The sequence below is a fragment of the Ambystoma mexicanum genome, chromosome 6q, assembly GCF_040938575.1.
Source record: "Ambystoma mexicanum isolate Mex_15411 chromosome 6q, UKY_AmexF1_1, whole genome shotgun sequence".
Classification (NCBI taxonomy): Eukaryota; Metazoa; Chordata; class Amphibia; order Caudata; family Ambystomatidae; genus Ambystoma; species Ambystoma mexicanum.
The window spans coordinates 1,679,897,849-1,679,923,147 of NC_090937.1; the positions used below are offsets into that span (position 1 = coordinate 1,679,897,849).

At 50.9% G+C, this 25,299-nt stretch overlaps 1 protein-coding gene across 1 annotated transcript in view; it reads right to left on the reverse strand.

The window, feature by feature from the left end:
• LOC138517048 (uncharacterized) overlaps positions 1 to 25,299 on the reverse strand; it is a 341,761-nt gene that overhangs the window by 38,282 nt on the left and 278,180 nt on the right. The window contains exons 13-14 of the mRNA XM_069632564.1: positions 7,014 to 7,046; positions 4,056 to 4,091 (exon numbers count right to left, since the gene is read on the reverse strand). Coding sequence (XP_069488665.1) covers positions 4,056 to 4,091; positions 7,014 to 7,046 — 69 coding nt within the window. The remainder of the gene's footprint in view (positions 1 to 4,055; positions 4,092 to 7,013; positions 7,047 to 25,299) is intronic.

The following is a 25,299-nucleotide window of genomic DNA, read 5'->3' on the forward strand; positions in this document are numbered from 1 at the left end:
TCACGGAGACTGGGGCCAGCCATCTCCAGGGATGAGGCATAGAAGTCGGTCAGACCATCTCCAGTCACTGAGACTGGGGCCAGACATCTCCAGGGATGAGGCATAGAAGCCGGTCAGACCATCTCCAGTCACTGACACTGGGGCCAGCCATCTCCAGGGATGAGGCATAGAAGCCAGTCAGACCATCTCCAGTCACTGACACTGGGGCAAGCCATCTCCAGGGATGAGGCATAGAAGCCGGTCAGACCATCTCCAGTCACTGAGACTGGGGCCAGACATCTCCAGGGATGAGGCATAGAAGCCGGTCAGACCATCTCCAGTCACGGAGACTGGGGCCAGCCATCTCCAGGGATGAGGCATAGAAGCCGGTCAGACCATCTCCAGTCACTGACACTGGGGCCAGCCATCTCCAGGGATGAGGCATAGAAGCCGGTCAGACCATCTCCAGTCACTGACACTGGGGCCAGACATCTCCAGGGATGAGGCATAGAAGCCGGTCAGACCATCTCCAGTCACTGACACTGGGGCCAGCCATCTCCAGGGATGAGGCATAGAAGCCGGTCAGACCATCTCCAGTCATGGAGACTGGGGCCAGACATCTCCAGGGATGAGGCATAGAAGCCGGTCAGACCATCTCCAGTCACTGACACTGGGGCCAGCCATCTCCAGGGATGAGGCATAGAAGCCGGTCAGACCATCTCCAGTCACTGACACTGGGGCCAGACATCTCCAGGGATGAGGCATAGAAGCCGGTCAGACCATCTCCAGTCATGGAGACTGGGGCCAGCCATCTCCAGGGATGAGGCATAGAAGCCGGTCAGACCATCTCCAGTCACTGAGACTGGGGCCAGACATCTCCAGGGATGAGACATAGAAGCCGGTCAGACCATCTCCAGTCACGGAGACTGGGGCCAGCCATCTCCAGGGATGAGGCATAGAAGCCGGTCAGACCATCTCCAGTCACTGACACTGGGGCCAGACATCTCCAGGGATGAGGCATAGAAGCCGGTCAGACCATCTCCAGTCACTGAGACTGGGGCCAGCCATCTCCAGGGATGAGGCATAGAAGCCGGTCAGACCATCTCCAGTCACTGACACTGGGGCCAGCCATCTCCAGGGATGAGGCATAGAAGCCGGTCAGACCATCTCCAGTCACGGAGACTGGGGCCAGCCATCTCCAGGGATGAGGCATAGAAGCCGGTCAGACCATCTCCAGTCACTGAGACTGGGGCCAGCCATCTCCAGGGGTGAGGCATAGAAGCCGGTCAGACCATCTCCAGTCACTGAGACTGGGGCCAGCCATCTCCAGGGATGAGGCATAGAAGCCGGTCAGACCATCTCCAGTCACGGAGACTGGGGCCAGCCATCTCCAGGGATGAGGCATAGAAGCCGGTCAGACCATCTCCAGTCACGGAGACTGGGGCCAGCCATCTCCAGGGATGAGGCATAGAAGCCGGTCAGACCATCTCCAGTCACTGAGACTGGGGCCAGACATCTCCAGGGATGAGGCATAGAAGCCGGTCAGACCATCTCCAGTCACGGAGACTGGGGCCAGCCATCTCCAGGGATGAGGCATAGAAGCCGGTCAGACCATCTCCAGTCACTGACACTGGGGCCAGACATCTCCAGGGATGAGGCATAGAAGCCGGTCAGACCATCTCCAGTCACTGAGACTGGGGCCAGCCATCTCCAGGGATGAGGCATAGAAGCCGGTCAGACCATCTCCAGTCACTGAGACTGGGGCCAGCCATCTCCAGGGATGAGGCATAGAAGCCGGTCAGACCATCTCCAGTCACTGACACTGGGGCCAGCCATCTCCAGGGATGAGGCATAGAAGCCGGTCAGACCATCTCCAGTCACTGAGACTGGGGCCAGCCATCTCCAGGGATGAGGCATAGAAGCCGGTCAGACCATCTCCAGTCACTGACACTGGGGCCAGCCATCTCCAGGGATGAGGCATAGAAGCCGGTCAGACCATCTCCAGTCACTGAGACTGGGGCCAGACATCTCCAGGGATGAGGCATAGAAGCCGGTCAGACCATCTCCAGTCACTGACACTGGGGCCAGCCATCTCCAGGGATGAGGCATAGAAGCCGGTCAGACCATCTCCAGTCACTGACACTGGGGCCAGCCATCTCCAGGGATGAGGCATAAAAGCCAGTCAGACCATCTCCAGTCACTGACACTGGGGCCAGCCATCTCCAGGGATGAGGCATAGAAGCCGGTCAGACCATCTCCAGTCACTGAGACTGGGGCAAGCCATCTCCAGGGATGAGGCATAGAAGCCGGTCAGACCATCTCCAGTCACTGAGACTGGGGCCAGACATCTCCAGGGATGAGGCATAGAAGCCGGTCAGACCATCTCCAGTCACGGAGACTGGGGCCAGCCATCTCCAGGGATGAGGCATAGAAGCCGGTCAGACCATCTCCAGTCACGGAGACTGGGGCCAGCCATCTCCAGGGATGAGGCATAGAAGCCGGTCAGACCATCTCCAGTCACTGAGACTGGGGCCAGCCATCTCCAGGGATGAGGCATAGAAGCCGGTCAGACCATCTCCAGTCACTGAGACTGGGGCCAGCCATCTCCAGGGATGAGGCATAGAAGCCGGTCAGACCATCTCCAGTCACGGAGACTGGGGCCAGCCATCTCCAGGGATGAGGCATAGAAGCCGGTCAGACCATCTCCAGTCACGGAGACTGGGGCCAGCCATCTCCAGGGATGAGGCATAGAAGCCGGTCAGACCATCTCCAGTCACTGAGACTGGGGCCAGCCATCTCCAGGGATGAGGCATAGAAGCAGGTCAGACCATCTCCAGTCACTGAGACTGGGGCCAGGCATCTCCAGGGATGAGGCATAGAAGCCGGTCAGACCATCTCCAGTCACGGAGACTGGGGCCAGCCATCTCCAGGGATGAGGCATAGAAGCCGGTCAGACCATCTCCAGTCACGGAGACTGGGGCCAGCCATCTCCAGGGATGAGGCATAGAAGCCGGTCAGACCATCTCCAGTCACTGAGACTGGGGCCAGCCATCTCCAGGGATGAGGCATAGAAGCCGGTCAGACCATCTCCAGTCACTGAGACCGGGGCCAGACATCTCCAGGGATGAGGCATAGAAGCAGGTCAGACCATCTCCAGTCACGGAGACTGGGGCCAGCCATCTCCAGGGATGAGGCATAGAAGCCGGTCAGACCATCTCCAGTCACTGAGACTGGGGCCAGACATCTCCAGGGATGAGGCATAGAAGCCGGTCAGACCATCTCCAGTCATGGAGACTGGGGCCAGACATCTCCAGGGATGAGGCATAGAAGCCGGTCAGACCATCTCCAGTCACTGAGATTGAGGTCGGTCACCTACAGTGATAGTCTGAGCTGGTTCCTGCCTCAATCTACAGTCACTGGGACTGGGGCCAGCAATCTCCAGGGATAGGGGATAGAAGCTGCTCAGAATGGGTTCAGGACTAAGACTGGGGATGGCCTTCTCAAGTGATGGTGCCTGGGCCTTGGTCAGTCTGTCTCCACGCACTAAGATTGGGGACGGCCTTCGCCAGGGACAGAGGGTGAACCTTGGTTAGTCTATCAACAAGCACTCAGATTGGGGACATGGCATCTTCTAGGATGAAGGCTGGACCTTGGTTAGGCTATCACCAAGCAGTGAGAATGGGGGCCGCCTTCTCCAGAGATGAATGCATAATTGCTTTGTGAGTCTGTACCATGGATGGTTTATGTGGCCTGAATGAGGAGGTGATATGGGAGACCAGCATGTTAGGAATGTTGTAGTGGTGTATGAGGTCGGCAATGTGGGAATGTGGATCTGCTATGTGAGGCATGCAGGGTGGCAATGAGGCAGCATTGTATGAGGTGGAAGTTGAGTGTGAGGTCTGCATGGTGATAAAATGGAAATGGCCACAATGTGGGAATGTGGAAGTCATGTGTGAGGCCATGGCAGTAGTGTGGTTGGCCTGCATGTTAGTGCAGATGTTTTGCGCTAAATACAAAGCACCCTCTTTTCCACAAATCCATTGACAATAAAGGATAATGATACATTAAATACATACATGGGTATGGTCCCCCTTCCTTGTAGTACAGGTTCTCTAGAGAGAGACAGAAAAAAACATCAGGTCAGGTGCAAGTCTGTAGCGTGCACTGCATACCCTTCAGTAGTAGTGTGCCAGTGAACCCATTTGTCTGCTCACAACTGGCGCAGTCTGTAATACATAGTGTGTTGTGTTCATTTTGGTCTGACCAACATCACAGAACTTTAGCATTTTGTAATACAATGATAGTGACCAATGTGACAGTCCATCCATCCTGCACCCCGCCACTGGAGTGTGTCACAAATCACAATTTATTGTGTGCAGAGAAGAGGCTGCAGAGATCATTAGATGAGCAGGCCAGGATAATAACAGTCAACAACATAAGAGAGCAGAAATCAAGAATGCTAACCCATGACCTAATGCCCAAATACAGAGTGAGTGACCAGGACCTGGTGATGGAGAGAGACAGAAGCAGGAAGACTATAGACAGGAGGTCCCAAACATTGGCAAATAATGACCAAATACAGAGTGAGTGACCAGGACCTTGGCATGGAGGGTGACATAGGCAGGCAGACCAGAGGCCCCAAATACGGGCAATTAATGACCAAATACAGAGTGAGTGACCATGACCTGGTGATGGAGAGTGACAGAGGCAGGAAGATTATAGACAGGGGATCCCAAACATTGGCCAATAATGACCAAACACAGAGTGAGTGACCATGACCTGGGGATGGAGGTGAACAGAGGCAGGCAGACCGGAGATCACAGACACTGGCAAATAATGTCCAAATACAGAGTGACCGACCATGAACTGAGGATGGAGAGCGACAGAGCCAGGCAGACCAGAGATCCCAAACACTGGCAAATAATGATTAAATACAAAGTGAGTGACCATGACGTGGGCATAGAGGGCGACAGAGGCAGGAAGACTATAGACAAGAGATCCCAAACATTGGTAAATAATGACCAAATACAGAGTGACTGACCATGACCTGGGGACGGAGAGTGACAGATACAGGCAGACTTCAGATCCCAGACAGTAGCAAATAATGACCAAATACAGAGGGAGTGACCATGACCTGGGGATGGAGAGAGACAGAGGCAGGCAGACCTGTGGTCCGAAACATTTGCAATTAAAGACAAAATATGGAGTGAGTGACCATGACGTGGGGATGAAGTGTGACAGAGGCAGACAGACCTGAGGTCCCAAACACTGGCAATTAATGACCAAATACAGAGTGAGTGACCATGTAGTGTGACAGAGGCAGGCAGACCTGAGGTCCCAAACACTGGCAATTAATGACCAAATACAGAGTGAGTGACCATGACCTGGGGATGAAGTGTGACAGAGGCAGGCAGACCTGAGGTCCCAAACACTGGCAATTAATGACCAAATACAGAGTGAGTGACCATGACCTGGGGATGTAATGTGACAGAGGCATGCAGACCTGAGGTCCCAAACACTGGCAATTAATGACCAAATACAGAGTGAGTGACCATGACCTGGGGATGAAATGTGACAGAGACAGGCTGACCAGAGGCCCCAAACACTGGCAAATAATGATTAAATACAGAGTGAGTGACCGTGAGCTGGTGATGAAGTGCGACAGAGGCAGGAAGACTATAGACAGAAGATCCCAAACATTGGTAATTAATGACCAAATACAGAGTGAGTGACCATGACCTGGGGATGAAGTGTGACAGAGGCAGGCTGACCTGAGGTCCCAAATACAGGCATATAATGATTAAATACAGAGTGAATGACAATGACCTCGGGATGGAGACTGACTGAGGCAAGCAGACTTTAGATCCCAAACTGTGGCAAAAAATGACCAAATACAGAGTGAGTGACAATGACATGGGGATCGGGAGTGACAGAGGCAGGCAGACCAGAGATCCCAAACACTGGCAAATAATGACCAAATACAGAGTGAGTGACAATGACCTGGGAATGGAGAGTGACAGAGGCAGGCAGACCTGAGGTCCCAAACACTGGCAATTAATGCCCAAATACAGAGTGAGTGACCATGACCTGCTAATGGAGAGTGACAGACACAGGCAGACTTGAGATCCCAGACAGTAGCAAATAATGACCAAATACAGAGTGAGTGACCATGACCTGGGGATGGGGGGTGACAGAGGCAGGCAGACTTTAGATCAAAGACAGTAGCAAATAATGACCAAATGCAGAGTGAGTGACCTTGATCTGGGGATGGAGAGTGACATAGGCAGGCAGACCAGAGGTCCCAAACACTAGCAATTAAAGACAAAATACAGAGCGAGTGACCATGACCTGGGGATGGAGAGAGACAGAGATAGGCAGACCAGAGGTCCCAAACACTTGCAATTAAAGACCAAATGCAGAGTCAGTGACAAGGACCTCGGGATGGAGAGTGACAGAGGCAGGGAGACCTGAGGTCCCAAACACTGGCAAATATTGACCAAATACAGAGTGAGTGACCATGACCTTGTGATGGAGAGGGACAGAAGCTGGAAGACTATAGACAGGAGATCCCAAACATTGGCAAATAATGACCAAATACAGAGTGAGAGACAATGACCTGGGAATGGAGAGCGGCAGAGGCAGGGAGGCCAAAGGTCCTACACACGGGCAAATAATTACCAAATACAGAGTGAGTGGGCTGCTTAAGAGAGCGTCATTAAGATGAGTGTATATGAGTTTTCAGTTTTCAATCTCAAACACTGCGGAGTCTGACATGAACACTCTGAGAATCAGTGTGTACACAACACTTGCATTCACCATAACATAGTGCATTGTGGGGAATTACACTGGTGTGTCGGACTGTGCATTGTAGTTTCTTGTATTAAACTGCAATGAATAGATCTTGTGGGTGATGGTCTGACCAGACAGGCGCGCAGATAGTTTGTTAAATCAAAGCACACGCGATCTTTGAAGTGACACCGCCCTCTGCCGGCAGATGCAGCCTATAGCAGGCCCAGTAAAGGGCTTCATCTTACCTCTGAAGTTCTGGGAGTGAGCGTTCAGGATCTCTGGAGGAAAGAAGGGAGAGCAGGTGTCAGTCAATCAGTCAGGCTGAACCTACAGCTGGGGCCCCAGTATCACCCCTCCCGCTCCCCCCCTCTCTCTCTCTCTCTCTCTCTCTCTCTCTCTCTCTCTCTCTCTCGCTTTCTATCCACACTATCGTACAGTGTTTCACCTTCATTCTTTCCTGTTCCTGTCTCCCCACCTCTGTCCGTGTCTCTCTTGCTCGCAGGACTTTCCACTCGTTCTATCGCCACATTCTCTGCCTTTCCCTTCTGTTCCTTTCATCTTCCATCTCTGCCTCTATTCCATTCTCTGCACCTCCCCCTCTATCGCTCTCACCTTCACTCTGTTCCTTTCATCTTCCATCTCTGTCTCTATTCCATTCTCTGCACCTCCCCCTCTATCGCTCTCACCTTCACTCTGTTCCTTTCATCTTCCATCTCTGTCTCTATTCCATTCTCTGCACCTCCCCCTCTATCGCTCTCACCTTCTCTCTGTTCCTTTCATCTTCCATCTCTGTCTTTATTCCACTCTCTGCACCTCCTCCCCTCTATCGCACTCACCTTCTCTCTGTTCCTTTCATCTTCCATCTCTGCCTTTATTCCACTCTCTGCACCTCCCCCCCATCGCTCTCACCTTCCCTCTGTTCCTTTCATCTTCCATCTCTGTCTTTATTCCACTCTCTGCACCTCCCCCCCATCGCTCTCACCTTCCCTCTGTTCCTTTCATCTCCCATCTCTGTCTCTATTCCATTCTCTGCACCTCCCCCCCATCGCTCTCACCTTCCCTCTGTTCCTTTCATCTTCCATATCTGTCTTTATTCCACTCTCTGCACTCCTCCCCTCAATCGCTCTCACCTTCCCTCTGTTCCTTTCATCTTCCATCTCTGTCTTTATTCCGCTCTCTGCATCCCTCCCCTCTATCGCTCTCACCTTCCCTCTGTTCCTTTCATCTTCCATATCTGTCTTTATTCCACTCTCTGCACTCCTCCCCTCAATCGCTCTCACCTTCCCTCTGTTCCTTTCATCTTCCATCTCTGTCTTTATTCCACTCACTGCAACCCTCCCCTCTATCGCTCTCACCTTCCCTCTGTTCCTTTCATCTTCCATCTCTGTCTTTATTCCACTCACTGCAACCCTCCCCTCTATCACTCTCACCTTCCCTCTGTTCCTTTCATCTTCCATCTCTGTCTCTATTCCACGCTCTGCACCCCTCCCCACTATCGCTCTCACCTTCTGTCTGTTCCATTCATCTTCCATCTCTGTCTTTATTCCACTCTCTGCACCTCCCCCCTCTATCGCTCTCACCTTCCCTCTGTTCCTTTCATCTTCCATAACTGTCTTTATTCCACTCTCTGCACTCCTCCCCTCAATCGCCCTCACCTTCCCTCTATTCCTTTCATCTTCCATCTCGTCTCTATTCCACGCTCTGCACCCCTCCCCTCTATCACCCTCACCTTCCCTGTGTTCCTTTCATCTTCCATCTCTGTCTTTATTCCACTCCCTGCACTCCTCCCCTCTATCGCCCTCACCTTCCCTGTGTTCCTTTCATCTTCCATCTCTGTCTTTATTAAACTATCTGCACTCCTCCCCTCTATCGCCCTCACCTTCCCTGTGTTCCTTTCGTCTTCCATCTCTGTCTCTATTTCATGCTCTGCACCCCTCCCCTCTATCGCCCTCACCTTCCCTGTGTTCCTTTCATCTTCCATCTCTGTCTCTATTCCACTCTCTGCACCCCTCCCCTCTATCGCTCTCACCTTCCCTCTGTTTCTTCCATCTTCCATCTCTGTCTTTATTCCACTCTCTGCACCTCCCCCCTCTATCGCTCTCACCTTCCCTCTGTTCCTTTCATCTTCCATCTCTGTCTCTATTCCACTCTCTGCACCCCCCTCTATCGCTCTCACCTTCCCTCTGTTGCTTTCATCTTCCATCTCTGTATTTATTCCACCCTCTGCACCTCCCCTCTATCGCCCTCACCTTCCCTGTGTTCCTTTCATCTTCCATCTCTGTCTCTATTCCACTCTCTGCACCCCTCCCCTCTATCGCTCTCACCTTCCCTCTGTTCCTTCCATCTTCCATCTCTGTCTTTATTCCACTCTCTGCACCTCCCCCCTCTATCGCTCTCACCTTCCCTCTGTTCCTTTCATCTTCCATCTCTGTCTCTATTCCACTCTCTGCACCCCCCTCTATCGCTCTCACCTTCCCTCTGTTCCTTTCATCTTCCATCTCTGTATTTATTCCACTCTCTGTACCTCTCCCCGTATCACTCTCACCTTAACTCTCTTCCTTTCATCTTCCATATCTGTCTCTATTCCACTCTCTGCACTTCCCCCTCTATCACTCTCACCTTCCCTCTGTTCCTTTCATCTTCCATCTCTGTCTTTATTCCACTCTCTGCACCTCCCCCTCTATCGCTCTCAGCTTCCCTCTGTTCCTTTCATCTTCCATCTCTGTCCCTATTCCACTCTCTGCACCTCTCCCCCTATCACTCTCACCTTAACTCTCTTCCTTTCATCTTCCATATCTGTCTCTATTCCACTCTCTGCACTTCCCCCTCTATCACTCTCACCTTCCCTCTGTTCCTTTCATCTTCCATCTCTGTCTTTATTCCACTCTCTGCACCTCCCCCTCTATCGCCCTCACCTTCCCTGTGTTCCTTTCATCTTCCATCTCTGTCTTTATTCTACTCTCTGCACCTCCCCCCTCTATCGCTCTCACCTTCCCTCTGTTCCTTTCATCTTCCTTCTCTGTCTCTATTCCACTCTCTGCACCCCCCCTCTATCGCTCTCACCTTCCCTCTGTTCCTTTCATCTTCCATCTCTGTATTTATTCCACTCTCTGCACCTCCCCTCTATCGCTCTCACCTTCCCTGTGTTCCTTCCATCTTCCATCTCTGTCTCTATTCCACTCTCTGCACCTCTCCCCCTATCACTCTCACCTTAACTCTCTTCCTTTCATCTTCCATATCTGTCTCTATTCCACTCTCTGCACTTCCCCCCTCTATCACTCTCACCTTCCCTCTGTTCCTTTCATCTTCCATCTCTGTCTCTATTCCACTCTCAGCACCTCCCCCCTCTATCGCTCTCACCTTCCCTGTGTTCCTTTCATCTTCCATCTCTGTCTCTATTCCACTCTCTGCACCCCTCCCCTCTATCGCTCTCACCTTCCCTCTGTTCCTTTCATCTTCCATCTCTGTCTCTATTCCACGCTCTGCACCCCTCCCCACTATCGCTCTCACCTTCTGTCTGTTCCATTCATCTTCCATCTCTGTCTTTATTCCACTCTCTGCACCTCCCCCCTCTATCGCTCTCACCTTCCCTCTGTTCCTTTCATCTTCCATAACTGTCTTTATTCCACTCTCTGCACTCCTCCCCTCAATCGCCCTCACCTTCCCTCTATTCCTTTCATCTTCCATCTCGTCTCTATTCCACGCTCTGCACCCCTTCCCTCTATCGCTCTCACCTTCCCTGTGTTCCTTTCATCTTCCATCTCTGTCTTTATTAAACTATCTGCACTCCTCCCCTCTATCGCCCTCACCTTCCCTGTGTTCCTTTCGTCTTCCATCTCTGTCTCTATTTCATGCTCTGCACCCCTCCCCTCTATCGCCCTCACCTTCCCTGTGTTCCTTTCATCTTCCATCTCTGTCTCTATTCCACTCTCTGCACCCCTCCCCTCTATCGCTCTCACCTTCCCTCTGTTTCTTCCATCTTCCATCTCTGTCTTTATTCCACTCTCTGCACCTCCCCCCTCTATCGCTCTCACCTTCCCTCTGTTCCTTTCATCTTCCATCTCTGTCTCTATTCCACTCTCTGCACCCCCCTCTATCGCTCTCACCTTCCCTCTGTTGCTTTCATCTTCCATCTCTGTATTTATTCCACCCTCTGCACCTCCCCTCTATCGCCCTCACCTTCCCTGTGTTCCTTTCATCTTCCATCTCTGTCTCTATTCCACTCTCTGCACCCCTCCCCTCTATCGCTCTCACCTTCCCTCTGTTCCTTCCATCTTCCATCTCTGTCTTTATTCCACTCTCTGCACCTCCCCCCTCTATCGCTCTCACCTTCCCTCTGTTCCTTTCATCTTCCATCTCTGTCTCTATTCCACTCTCTGCACCCCCCTCTATCGCTCTCACCTTCCCTCTGTTCCTTTCATCTTCCATCTCTGTATTTATTCCACTCTCTGTACCTCTCCCCGTATCACTCTCACCTTAACTCTCTTCCTTTCATCTTCCATATCTGTCTCTATTCCACTCTCTGCACTTCCCCCTCTATCACTCTCACCTTCCCTCTGTTCCTTTCATCTTCCATCTCTGTCTTTATTCCACTCTCTGCACCTCCCCCTCTATCGCTCTCAGCTTCCCTCTGTTCCTTTCATCTTCCATCTCTGTCCCTATTCCACTCTCTGCACCTCTCCCCCTATCACTCTCACCTTAACTCTCTTCCTTTCATCTTCCATATCTGTCTCTATTCCACTCTCTGCACTTCCCCCTCTATCACTCTCACCTTCCCTCTGTTCCTTTCATCTTCCATCTCTGTCTTTATTCCACTCTCTGCACCTCCCCCTCTATCGCCCTCACCTTCCCTGTGTTCCTTTCATCTTCCATCTCTGTCTTTATTCTACTCTCTGCACCTCCCCCCTCTATCGCTCTCACCTTCCCTCTGTTCCTTTCATCTTCCTTCTCTGTCTCTATTCCACTCTCTGCACCCCCCCTATCGCTCTCACCTTCCCTCTGTTCCTTTCATCTTCCATCTCTGTATTTATTCCACTCTCTGCACCTCCCCTCTATCGCTCTCACCTTCCCTGTGTTCCTTCCATCTTCCATCTCTGTCTCTATTCCACTCTCTGCACCTCTCCCCCTATCACTCTCACCTTAACTCTCTTCCTTTCATCTTCCATATCTGTCTCTATTCCACTCTCTGCACTTCCCCCCTCTATCACTCTCACCTTCCCTCTGTTCCTTTCATCTTCCATCTCTGTCTCTATTCCACTCTCAGCACCTCCCCCCTCTATCGCTCTCACCTTCCCTGTGTTCCTTTCATCTTCCATCTCTGTCTCTATTCCACTCTCTGCACCCCTCCCCTCTATCGCTCTCACCTTCCCTCTGTTCCTTCCATCTTCCATCTCTGTCTTTATTCCACTCTCTGCACCTCCCCCTCTATCGCTCTCACCTTCACTCTGTTCCTTTCATCTTCCATCTCTGTCTCTATTCCACTCTCTGCACCCCTCCCCTCTATCGCTCTCACCTTCCCTCTGTTCCTTCCATCTTCCATCTCTGTCTTTATTCCACTCTCCGCACCTCCCCCCTCTATCGCTCTCACCTTCCCTCTGTTCCTTTCATCTTCCATCTCTGTATTTATTCCACTCTCTGGACATCACCTCTATCGCTCTCACCTTCCCTGTGTTCCTTTCATCTTCCATCTCTGTCTCTATTCCACTCTCTGCACCTCTCCCCCTATCACTCTCACCTCAACTCTCTTCCTTTCATCTTCCATATCGGTCTTATTCCACTCTCTGCACTTCCCCCCTCTTTCACTCTCACCTTCCCTCTGTTCCTTTCATCTTCCATCTCTGTCTTTATTCCACTCTCTGCACCTCCCCCTCTATCGCTCTCAGCTTCCCTCTGTTCCTTTCATCTTCCATCTCTGTCTTTATTCCACTCTCTGCACCTTCCCCTCTATCGCTCTCAGCTTCCCTCTGTTCCTTTCATCTTCCATCTCTGTCTTTATTCCACTCTCTGCACCTCCCCCTCTATCGCTCTCACCTTCCCTCTGTTCCTTTCATCTTCCATCTGTCTTTATTCCACTCTCTGCACCTCCCCCCTCTATCGTTCTCACCTTCCCTGTGTTCCTTTCATCTTCCATCTCTTTCTTTATTCCACTCTCTTCACCTCCCCCTCTATGACTCTCACCTTCCCTGTGTTCCTTTCATCTTCCATCTCTGTCTTTATTGCACTCTCTGCACCTTCCCCCTCTATCGCTCTCACCGTCCCTCTGTTCCTTTCATCTTCCATCTCTGTCTTTATTCCACTCTCTGCACCTCCCCTCTATCGCTCTCACCTTCCCTGTGTTCCTTTCATCTTCCATATCTGTCTCTATTCCACTCTCTGCACTTCCCCCCTCTATCACTCTTACCTTCCCTCTGTTCCTTTCATCTTCCATCTCTGTCTTTATTCCACTCTCTGCACCTCCCCCTCTATAGCTCTCACCTTCCCTCTGTTCCTTTCATCTTCCATCCCTGTCTTTATTCCACTCTCTGCACCTCTCCCCTATCACTCTCACCTTCCCTCTGTTCCTTTCATCTTCCATATCTGTCTTTATTCCACTCTCTGCACCTCCCCCTCTATCGCTCTCACCTTCCCTCTGTTCCTTTCATCTTCCATCTGTCTTTATTCCACTCTCTGCACCTCCCCCCTCTATCGCTCTCACCTTCCCTGTGTTACTTTCATCTTCCATCTCTTTCTTTATTCCACTCTCTGCACCTCCCCCTCTATCACTCTCACCTTCCCTGTGTTCCTTTCATCTTCCATCTCTGTCTCTATTCCACTCTCTGCACCTTCCCCCTCTATCGCTCTCACCTTCCCTCTGTTCCTTTCATCTTCCATCTGTCTTTATTCGACTCTCTGCACCTCTCCCCCTATCACTCTCACCTTCCCTCTGTTCCTATCATCTTCCATCTCTGTCTTTATTCCACTCTCTGCACCCCTCCACTATATTGCGCTCACCTTCCCTCTGTTCCTTTCATCTTCCATCTCTGTCTCTATTCCATTCTCTGCACCTCCCCTCTCACCTTCCCTCTGTTCCTTTCATCTTCCATGTCTTTATTCTTCTCTCAGCCCTCCTCCCCTCTATTGCTCTCACCTTCCCCGTGTTCGTTTCATCTTCCATCTGTCTTTATTCCACTCTCTGCACCTCCCCCTCTATCGCTCTCACCTTCACTCTGTTCCTTTCATCTTCCATCTCTGTCTCTATTCCACTCTCTGCACCCCTCCCCTCTATCGCTCTCACCTTCTCTCTGTTCCTTTCATCTTCCATCTCTGTCTTTATTCCACTCTCTGCACCTCCTCCCCTCTATCGCACTCACCTTCTCTCTGTTCCTTTCATCTTCCATCTCTGTCTTTATTCCACTCTCTGCACCTCCCCCCCATCGCTCTCACCTTCCCTCTGTTCCTTTCATCTCCCATCTCTGTCTCTATTCCATTCTCTGCACCTCCCCCCCTCTATCGCTCTCACCTTCCCTTTGTTCCTTTCATCTTCCATCTGTCTTCATTCCACTCTCTGCACCTCCCCCCTATCGCTCTCACCTTCCCTCTGTTCCTTTCATCTTCCATATCTGTCTTTATTCCACTCTCTGCACTCCTCCCCTCAATCGCTCTCACCTTCCCTCTGTTCCTTTCATCTTCCATCTCTGTCTTTATTCCGCTCTCTGCATCCCTCCCCTCTATCGCTCTCACCTTCCCTCTGTTCCTTTCATATTCCATATCTGTCTTTATTCCACTCTCTGCACTCCTCCCCTCAATCGCTCTCACCTTCCCTCTGTTCCTTTCATCTTCCATCTCTGTCTTTATTCCACTCACTGCAACCCTCCCCTCTATCGCTCTCACCTTCCCTCTGTTCCTTTGATCTTCCATCTCTGTCTTTATTCCACTCACTGCAACCCTCCCCTCTATCACTCTCACCTTCCCTCTGTTCCTTTCATCTTCCATCTCTGTCTTTATTCCACTGTCTGCACCTCCTCCTCTCTATCGCTCTCACCTTCCCTCTGTTCCTTTCATCTTCCATCTCTGTCTCTATTCCACGCTCTGCACCCCTCCCCACTATCGCTCTCACCTTCTGTCTGTTCCTTTCATCTTCCATCTCTGTCTTTATTCCACTCTCTGCACCTCCCCCCTCTATCGCTCTCACCTTCCCTCTGTTCCTTTCATCTTCCATAACTGTCTTTATTCCACTCTCTGCACTCCTCCCCTCAATCGCCCTCACCTTCCCTCTATTCCTTTCATCTTCCATCTCGTCTCTATTCCACGCTCTGCACCCCTCCCCTCTATCGCTCTCACCTATCGCTCTCACCTTCCCTCTGTTCCTTTCATCTTCCATATCTGTCTTTATTCCACTCTCTGCACCCCTCCCCTCTATCACCCTCACCTTCCCTGTGTTCCTTTCATCTTCCATCTCTGTCTTTATTCCACTCCCTGCACTCCTCCCCTCTATCGCCCTCACCTTCCCTGTGTTCCTTTCATCTTCCATCTCTGTCTTTATTAAACTATCTGCACTCCTCCCCTCTATCGCCCTCACCTTCCCTGTGTTCCTTTCGTCTTCCATCTCTGTCTCTATTTCATGCTCTGCACCCCTCCCCTCTATCGCCCTCACCTTCCCTGTGTTCCTTTCATCTTCCATCTCTGTCTCTATTCCACTCTCTGCACCCCTCCCCTCTATCGCTCTCACCTTCCCTCTGTTTCTTCCATCTTCCATCTCTGTCTTTATTCCACTCTCTGCACCTCCCCCCTCTATCGCTCTCACCTTCCCTCTGTTCCTTTCATCTTCCATCTCTGTCTCTATTCCACTCTCTGCAACCCCCTCTATCGCTCTCACCTTCCCTCTGTTGCTTTCATCTTCCATCTCTGTATTTATTCCACCCTCTGCACCTCCCCTCTATCGCCCTCACCTTCCCTGTGTTCCTTTCATCTTCCATCTCTGTCTCTATTCCACTCTCTGCACCCCTCCCCTCTATCGCTCTCACCTTCCCTGTGTTCCTTTCATCTTCCATCTCTGTCTTTATTCCACTCACTGCAACCCTCCCCTCTATCGCTCTCACCTTCCCTCTGTTCCTTTCATCTTCCATCTCTGTCTTTATTCCACTCACTGCAACCCTCCCCTCTATCACTCTCACCTTCCCTCTGTTCCTTTCATCTTCCATCTCTGTCTTTATTCCACTGTCTGCTCCTCCTCCTCTCTATCGCTCTCACCTTCCCTCTGTTTCTTTCATCTTCCATCTCTGTCTCTATTCCACGCTCTGCACCCCTCCCCACTATCGCTCTCACCTTCTGTCTGTTCCATTCATCTTCCATCTCTGTCTTTATTCCACTCTCTGCACCTCCCCCCTCTATCGCTCTCACCTTCCCTCTGTTCCTTTCATCTTCCATAACTGTCTTTATTCCACTCTCTGCACTCCTCCCCTCAATCGCCCTCACCTTCCCTCTATTCCTTTCATCTTCCATCTCGTCTCTATTCCACGCTCTGCACCCCTTCCCTCTATCGCTCTCACCTATCGCTCTCACCTTCCCTCTGTTCCTTTCATCTTCCATATCTGTCTTTATTCCACTCTCTGCACCCCTCCCCTCTATCACCCTCACCTTCCCTGTGTTCCTTTCATCTTCCATCTCTGTCTTTATTCCACTCCCTGCACTCCTCCCCTCTATCGCCCTCACCTTCCCTGTGTTCCTTTCATCTTCCATCTCTGTCTTTATTAAACTATCTGCACTCCTCCCCTCTATCGCCCTCACCTTCCCTGTGTTCCTTTCGTCTTCCATCTCTGTCTCTATTTCATGCTCTGCACCCCTCCCCTCTATCGCCCTCACCTTCCCTGTGTTCCTTTCATCTTCCATCTCTGTCTCTATTCCACTCTCTGCACCCCTCCCCTCTATCGCTCTCACCTTCCCTCTGTTTCTTCCATCTTCCATCTCTGTCTTTATTCCACTCTCTGCACCTCCCCCCTCTATCGCTCTCACCTTCCCTCTGTTCCTTTCATCTTCCATCTCTGTCTCTATTCCACTCTCTGCACCCCCCTCTATCGCTCTCACCTTCCCTCTGTTGCTTTCATCTTCCATCTCTGTATTTATTCCACCCTCTGCACCTCCCCTCTATCGCCCTCACCTTCCCTGTGTTCCTTTCATCTTCCATCTCTGTCTCTATTCCACTCTCTGCACCCCTCCCCTCTATCGCTCTCACCTTCCCTCTGTTCCTTCCATCTTCCATCTCTGTCTTTATTCCACTCTCTGCACCTCCCCCCTCTATCGCTCTCACCTTCCCTCTGTTCCTTTCATCTTCCATCTCTGTCTCTATTCCACTCTCTGCACCCCCCTCTATCGCTCTCACCTTCCCTCTGTTCCTTTCATCTTCCATCTCTGTATTTATTCCACTCTCTGCACCTCCCCCCTCTATCGCTCTCACCTTCCCTCTGTTCCTTTCATCTTCCATCTCTGTCTCTATTCCACTCTCTGCACCCCCCTCTATCGCTCTCACCTTCCCTCTGTTCCTTTCATCTTCCATCTCTGTATTTATTCCACTCTCTGTACCTCTCCCCGTATCACTCTCACCTTAACTTTCTTCCTTTCATCTTCCATATCTGTCTCTATTCCACTCTCTGCACTTCCCCCTCTATCACTCTCACCTTCCCTCTGTTCCTTTCATCTTCCATCTCTGTCTTTATTCCACTGTCTGCTCCTCCTCCTCTCTATCGCTCTCACCTTCCCTCTGTTTCTTTCATCTTCCATCTCTGTCTCTATTCCACGCTCTGCACCCCTCCCCACTATCGCTCTCACCTTCTGTCTGTTCCATTCATCTTCCATCTCTGTCTTTATTCCACTCTCTGCACCTCCCCCCTCTATCGCTCTCACCTTCCCTCTGTTCCTTTCATCTTCCATAACTGTCTTTATTCCACTCTCTGCACTCCTCCCCTCAATCGCCCTCACCTTCCCTCTATTCCTTTCATCTTCCATCTCGTCTCTATTCCACGCTCTGCACCCCTTCCCTCTATCGCTCTCACCTATCGCTCTCACCTTCCCTCTGTTCCTTTCATCTTCCATATCTGTCTTTATTCCACTCTCTGCACCCCTCCCCTCTATCACCCTCACCTTCCCTGTGTTCCTTTCATCTTCCATCTCTGTCTTTATTCCACTCCCTGCACTCCTCCCCTCTATCGCCCTCACCTTCCCTGTGTTCCTTTCATCTTCCATCTCTGTCTTTATTAAACTATCTGCACTCCTCCCCTCTATCGCCCTCACCTTCCCTGTGTTCCTTTCGTCTTCCATCTCTGTCTCTATTTCATGCTCTGCACCCCTCCCCTCTATCGCCCTCACCTTCCCTGTGTTCCTTTCATCTTCCATCTCTGTCTCTATTCCACTCTCTGCACCCCTCCCCTCTATCGCTCTCACCTTCCCTCTGTTTCTTCCATCTTCCATCTCTGTCTTTATTCCACTCTCTGCACCTCCCCCCTCTATCGCTCTCACCTTCCCTCTGTTCCTTTCATCTTCCATCTCTGTCTCTATTCCACTCTCTGCACCCCCCTCTATCGCTCTCACCTTCCCTCTGTTGCTTTCATCTTCCATCTCTGTATTTATTCCACCCTCTGCACCTCCCCTCTATCGCCCTCACCTTCCCTGTGTTCCTTTCATCTTCCATCTCTGTCTCTATTCCACTCTCTGCACCCCTCCCCTCTATCGCTCTCACCTTCCCTCTGTTCCTTCCATCTTCCATCTCTGTCTTTATTCCACTCTCTGCACCTCCCCCCTCTATCGCTCTCACCTTCCCTCTGTTCCTTTCATCTTCCATCTCTGTCTCTATTCCACTCTCTGCACCCCCCTCTATCGCTCTCACCTTCCCTCTGTTCCTTTCATCTTCCATCTCTGTATTTATTCCACTCTCTGCACCTCCCCCCTCTATCGCTCTCACCTTCCCTCTGTTCCTTTCATCTTCCATCTCTGTCTCTATTCCACTCTCTGCACCCCCCTCTATCGCTCTCACCTTCCCTCTGTTCCTTTCATCTTCCATCTCTGTATTTATTCCACTCTCTGTACCTCTCCCCGTATCACTCTCACCTTAACTCTCTTCCTTTCATCTTCCATATCTGTCTTTATTCCACTCTCTGCACTCCTCCCCTCAATCGCCCTCACCTTCCCTCTATTCCTTTCATCTTCCATCTCGTCTCTATTCCACGCTCTGCACCCCTTCCCTCTATCGCTCTCACCTATCGCTCTCACCTTCCCTCTGTTCCTTTCATCTTCCATATCTGTCTTTATTCCACTCTCTGCACCCCTCCCCTCTATCACCCTCACCTTCCCTGTGTTCCTTTCATCTTCCATCTCTGTCTTTATTCCACTCCCTGCACTCCTCCCCTCTATCGCCCTCACCTTCCCTGTGTTCCTTTCATCTTCCATCTCTGTCTTTATTAAACTATCTGCACTCCTCCCCTCTATCGCCCTCACCTTCCCTGTGTTCCTTTCGTCTTCCATCTCTGTCTCTATTTCATGCTCTGCACCCCTCCCCTCTATCGCCCTCACCTTCCCTGTGTTCCTTTCATCTTCCATCTCTGTCTCTATTCCACTCTCTGCACCCCTCCCCTCTATCGCTCTCACCTTCCCTCTGTTTCTTCCATCTTCCATCTCTGTCTTTATTCCACTCTCTGCACCTCCCCCCTCTATCGCTCTCACCTTCCCTCTGTTCCTTTCATCTTCCATCTCTGTCTCTATTCCACTCTCTGCACCCCCTCTATCGCTCTCACCTTCCCTCTGTTGCTTTCATCTTCCATCTCTGTATTTATTCCACCCTCTGCACCTCCCCTCTATCGCCCTCACCTTCCCTGTGTTCCTTTCATCTTCCATCTCTGTCTCTATTCCACTCTCTGCACCCCTCCCCTCTATCGCTCTCACCTTCCCTCTGTTCCTTCCATCTTCCATCTCTGTCTTTATTCCACTCTCTGCACCTCCCCCCTCTATCGCTCTCACCTTCCCTCTGTTCCTTTCATCTTCCATCTCTGTCTCTATTCCACTCTCTGCACCCCCCTCTATCGCTCTCACCTTCCCTCTGTTCCTTTCATCTTCCATCTCTGTATTTATTCCACTCTCTGCACCTCCCCCCTCTATCGCTCTCACCTTCCCTCTGTTCCTTTCATCTTCCATCTCTGTCTCTATTCCACTCTCTGCACCCCCCTCTATCGCTCTCACCTTCCCTCTGTTCCTTTCATCTTCCATCTCTGTATTTATTCCACTCTCTGTACCTCTCCCCGTATCACTCTCACCTTAACTCTCTTCCTTTCATCTTCCATATCTGTCTCTATTCCACTCTCTGCACTTCCCCCTCTATCACTCTCACCTTCCCTCTGTTCCTTTCATCTTCCATCTCTGTATTTATTCCACTCTCTGTACCTCTCCCCGTATCACTCTCACCTTAACTCTCTTCCTTTCATCTTCCATATCTGTCTCTATTCCACTCTCTGCACTTCCCCCTCTATCACTCTCACCTTCCCTCTGTTCCTTTCATCTTCCATCTCTGTCTTTATTCCACTCTCTGCACCTCCCCCTCTATCGCCCTCACCTTCCCTGTGTTCCTTTCATCTTCCATCTCTGTCTTTATTCTACTCTCTGCACCTCCCCCCTCTATCGCTCTCACCTTCCCTGTGTTCCTTCCATCTTCCATCTCTGTCTCTATTCCACTCTCTGCACCTCTCCCCCTATCACTCTCACCTTAACTCTCTTCCTTTCATCTTCCATATCTGTCTCTATTCCACTCTCTGCACTTCCCCCCTCTATCACTCTCACCTTCCCTCTGTTCCTTTCATCTTCCATCTCTGTCTCTATTCCACTCTCAGCACCTCCCCCCTCTATCGCTCTCACCTTCCCTGTGTTCCTTTCATCTTCCATCTCTGTCTCTATTCCACTCTCTGCACCCCTCCCCTCTATCGCTCTCACCTTCCCTCTGTTCCTTCCATCTTCCATCTCTGTCTTTATTCCACTCTCTGCACCTCCCCCTCTATCGCTCTCACCTTCACTCTGTTCCTTTCATCTTCCATCTCTGTCTCTATTCCACTCTCTGCACCCCTCCCCTCTATCGCTCTCACCTTCCCTCTGTTCCTTCCATCTTCCATCTCTGTCTTTATTCCACTCTCCGCACCTCCCCCCTCTATCGCTCTCACCTTCCCTCTGTTCCTTTCATCTTCCATCTCTGTATTTATTCCACTCTCTGGACATCCCCTCTATCGCTCTCACCTTCCCTGTGTTCCTTTCATCTTCCATCTCTGTCTCTATTCCACTCTCTGCACCTCTCCCCCTATCACTCTCACCTCAACTCTCTTCCTTTCATCTTCCATATCTGTCTTATTCCACTCTCTGCACTTCCCCCCTCTTTCACTCTCACCTTCCCTCTGTTCCTTTCATCTTCCATCTCTGTCTTTATTCCACTCTCTGCACCTCCCCCTCTATCGCTCTCAGCTTCCCTCTGTTCCTTTCATCTTCCATCTCTGTCTTTATTCCACTCTCTGCACCTCCCCCTCTATCGCTCTCAGCTTCCCTCTGTTCCTTTCATCTTCCATCTCTGTCTTTATTCCACTCTCTGCACCTCCCCCTCTATCGCTCTCACCTTCCCTCTGTTCCTTTCATCTTCCATCTGTCTTTATTCCACTCTCTGCACCTCCCCCCTCTATCGTTCTCACCTTCCCTGTGTTCCTTTCATCTTCCATCTCTTTCTTTATTCCACTCTCTGCACCTCCCCCTCTATGACTCTCACCTTCCCTGTGTTCCTTTCATCTTCCATCTCTGTCTTTATTGCACTCTCTGCACCTTCCCCCTCTATCGCTCTCACCGTCCCTCTGTTCCTTTCATCTTCCATCTCTGTCTTTATTCCACTCTCTGCACCTCCCCTCTATCGCTCTCACCTTCCCTGTGTTCCTTTCATCTTCCATATCTGTCTCTATTCCACTCTCTGCACTTCCCCCCTCTATCACTCTCACCTTCCCTCTGTTCCTTTCATCTTCCATCTCTGTCTTTATTCCACTCTCTGCACCTCCCCCTCTATCGCTCTCACCTTCCCTCTGTTCCTTTCATCTTCCATCCCTGTCTTTATTCCACTCTCTGCACCTCTCCCCTATCACTCTCACCTTCCCTCTGTTCCTTTCATCTTCCATATCTGTCTTTATTCCACTCTCTGCACCTCCCCCTCTATCGCTCTCACCTTCCCTCTGTTCCTTTCATCTTCCATCTGTCTTTATTCCACTCTCTGCACCTCCCCCTCTATCGCTCTCACCTTCCCTGTGTTACTTTCATCTTCCATCTCTTTCTTTATTCCACTCTCTGCACCTCCCCCTCTATCACTCTCACCTTCCCTGTGTTCCTTTCATCTTCCATCTCTGTCTCTATTCCACTCTCTGCACCTTCCCCCTCTATCGCTCTCACCTTCCCTCTGTTCCTTTCATCTTCCATCTGTCTTTATTCGACTCTCTGCACCTCTCCCCCTATCACTCTCACCTTCCCTCTGTTCCTATCATCTTCCATCTCTGTCTTTATTCCACTCTCTGCACCCCTCCACTATATTGCGCTCACCTTCCCTCTGTTCCTTTCATCTTCCATCTCTGTCTCTATTCCATTCTCTGCACCTCCCCTCTCACCTTCCCTCTGTTCCTTTCATCTTCCATGTCTTTATTCTTCTCTCAGCCCTCCTCCCCTCTATTGCTCTCACCTTCCCCGTGTTCGTTTCATCTTCCATCTGTCTTTATTCCACTCTCTGCACCTCCCCCTCTATCGCTCTCACCTTCACTCTGTTCCTTTCATCTTCCATCTCTGTCTCTATTCCACTCTCTGCACCCCTCCCCTCTATCGCTCTCACCTTCTCTCTGTTCCTTTCATCTTCCATCTCTGTCTTTATTCCACTCTCTGCACCTCCTCCCCTCTATCGCACTCACCTTCTCTCTGTTCCTTTCATCTTCCATCTCTGTCTTTATTCCACTCTCTGCACCTCCCCCCATCGCTCTCACCTTCCCTCTGTTCCTTTCATCTCCCATCTCTGTCTCTATTCCATTCTCTGCACCTCCCCCCCTCTATCGCTCTCACCTTCCCTTTGTTCCTTTCATCTTCCATCTGTCTTCATTCCACTCTCTGCACCTCCCCCCATCGCTCTCACCTTCCCTCTGTTCCTTTCATCTTCCATCTCTGTCTCTATTCCATTCTCTGCACCTCCCCTCTCACCTTCCCTCTGTTCCTTTCATCTTCCATGTCTTTATTCTTCTCTCAGCCCTCCTCCCCTCTATTGCTCTCACCTTCCCCGTGTTCGTTTCATCTTCCATCTGTCTTTATTCCACTCTCTGCACCTCCCCCTCTATCGCTCTCACCTTCACTCTGTTCCTTTCATCTTCCATCTCTGTCTCTATTCCACTCTCTGCACCCCTCCCCTCTATCGCTCTCACCTTCTCTCTGTTCCTTTCATCTTCCATCTCTGTCTTTATTCCACTCTCTGCACCTCCTCCCCTCTATCGCACTCACCTTCTCTCTGTTCCTTTCATCTTCCATCTCTGTCTTTATTCCACTCTCTGCACCTCCCCCCATCGCTCTCACCTTCCCTCTGTTCCTTTCATCTCCCATCTCTGTCTCTATTCCATTCTCTGCACCTCCCCCCCTCAATCGCTCTCACCTTCCCTCTGTTCCTTTCATCTTCCATCTCTGTCTTTATTCCGCTCTCTGCATCCCTCCCCTCTATCGCTCTCACCTTCCCTCTGTTCCTTTCATCTTCCATATCTGTCTTTATTCCACTCTCTGCACTCCTCCCCTCAATCGCTCTCACCTTCCCTCTGTTCCTTTCATCTTCCATCTCTGTCTTTATTCCACTCACTGCAACCCTCCCCTCTATCGCTCTCACCTTCCCTCTGTTCCTTTGATCTTCCATCTCTGTCTTTATTCCACTCACTGCAACCCTCCCCTCTATCACTCTCACCTTCCCTCTGTTCCTTTCATCTTCCATCTCTGTCTTTATTCCACTGTCTGCACCTCCTCCTCTCTATCGCTCTCACCTTCCCTCTGTTCCTTTCATCTTCCATCTCTGTCTCTATTCCACGCTCTGCACCCCTCCCCACTATCGCTCTCACCTTCTGTCTGTTCCTTTCATCTTCCATCTCTGTCTTTATTCCACTCTCTGCACCTCCCCCCTCTATCGCTCTCACCTTCCCTCTGTTCCTTTCATCTTCCATAACTGTCTTTATTCCACTCTCTGCACTCCTCCCCTCAATCGCCCTCACCTTCCCTCTATTCCTTTCATCTTCCATCTCGTCTCTATTCCACGCTCTGCACCCCTCCCCTCTATCGCTCTCACCTATCGCTCTCACCTTCCCTCTGTTCCTTTCATCTTCCATATCTGTCTTTATTCCACTCTCTGCACCCCTCCCCTCTATCACCCTCACCTTCCCTGTGTTCCTTTCATCTTCCATCTCTGTCTTTATTCCACTCCCTGCACTCCTCCCCTCTATCGCCCTCACCTTCCCTGTGTTCCTTTCATCTTCCATCTCTGTCTTTATTAAACTATCTGCACTCCTCCCCTCTATCGCCCTCACCTTCCCTGTGTTCCTTTCGTCTTCCATCTCTGTCTCTATTTCATGCTCTGCACCCCTCCCCTCTATCGCCCTCACCTTCCCTGTGTTCCTTTCATCTTCCATCTCTGTCTCTATTCCACTCTCTGCACCCCTCCCCTCTATCGCTCTCACCTTCCCTCTGTTTCTTCCATCTTCCATCTCTGTCTTTATTCCACTCTCTGCACCTCCCCCCTCTATCGCTCTCACCTTCCCTCTGTTCCTTTCATCTTCCATCTCTGTCTCTATTCCACTCTCTGCACCCCCCTCTATCGCTCTCACCTTCCCTCTGTTGCTTTCATCTTCCATCTCTGTATTTATTCCACCCTCTGCACCTCCCCTCTATCGCCCTCACCTTCCCTGTGTTCCTTTCATCTTCCATCTCTGTCTCTATTCCACTCTCTGCACCCCTCCCCTCTATCGCTCTCACCTTCCCTCTGTTCCTTCCATCTTCCATCTCTGTCTTTATTCCACTCTCTGCACCTCCCCCCTCTATCGCTCTCACCTTCCCTCTGTTCCTTTCATCTTCCATCTCTGTATTTATTCCACTCTCTGTACCTCTCCCCGTATCACTCTCACCTTAACTCTCTTCCTTTCATCTTCCATATCTGTCTCTATTCCACTCTCTGCACTTCCCCCTCTATCACTCTCACCTTCCCTCTGTTCCTTTCATCTTCCATCTCTGTCTTTATTCCACTCTCTGCACCTCCCCCTCTATCGCTCTCAGCTTCCACCTGTTCCTTTCATCTTCCATCTCTGTCTCTATTCCACTCTCTGCACCTCTCCCCCTATCACTCTCACCTTAACTCTCTTCCTTTCATCTTCCATATCTGTCTCTATTCCACTCTCTGCACTTCCCCCTCTATCACTCTCACCTTCCCTCTGTTCCTTTCATCTTCCATCTCTGTCTTTATTCCACTCTCTGCACCTCCCCCTCTATCGCCCT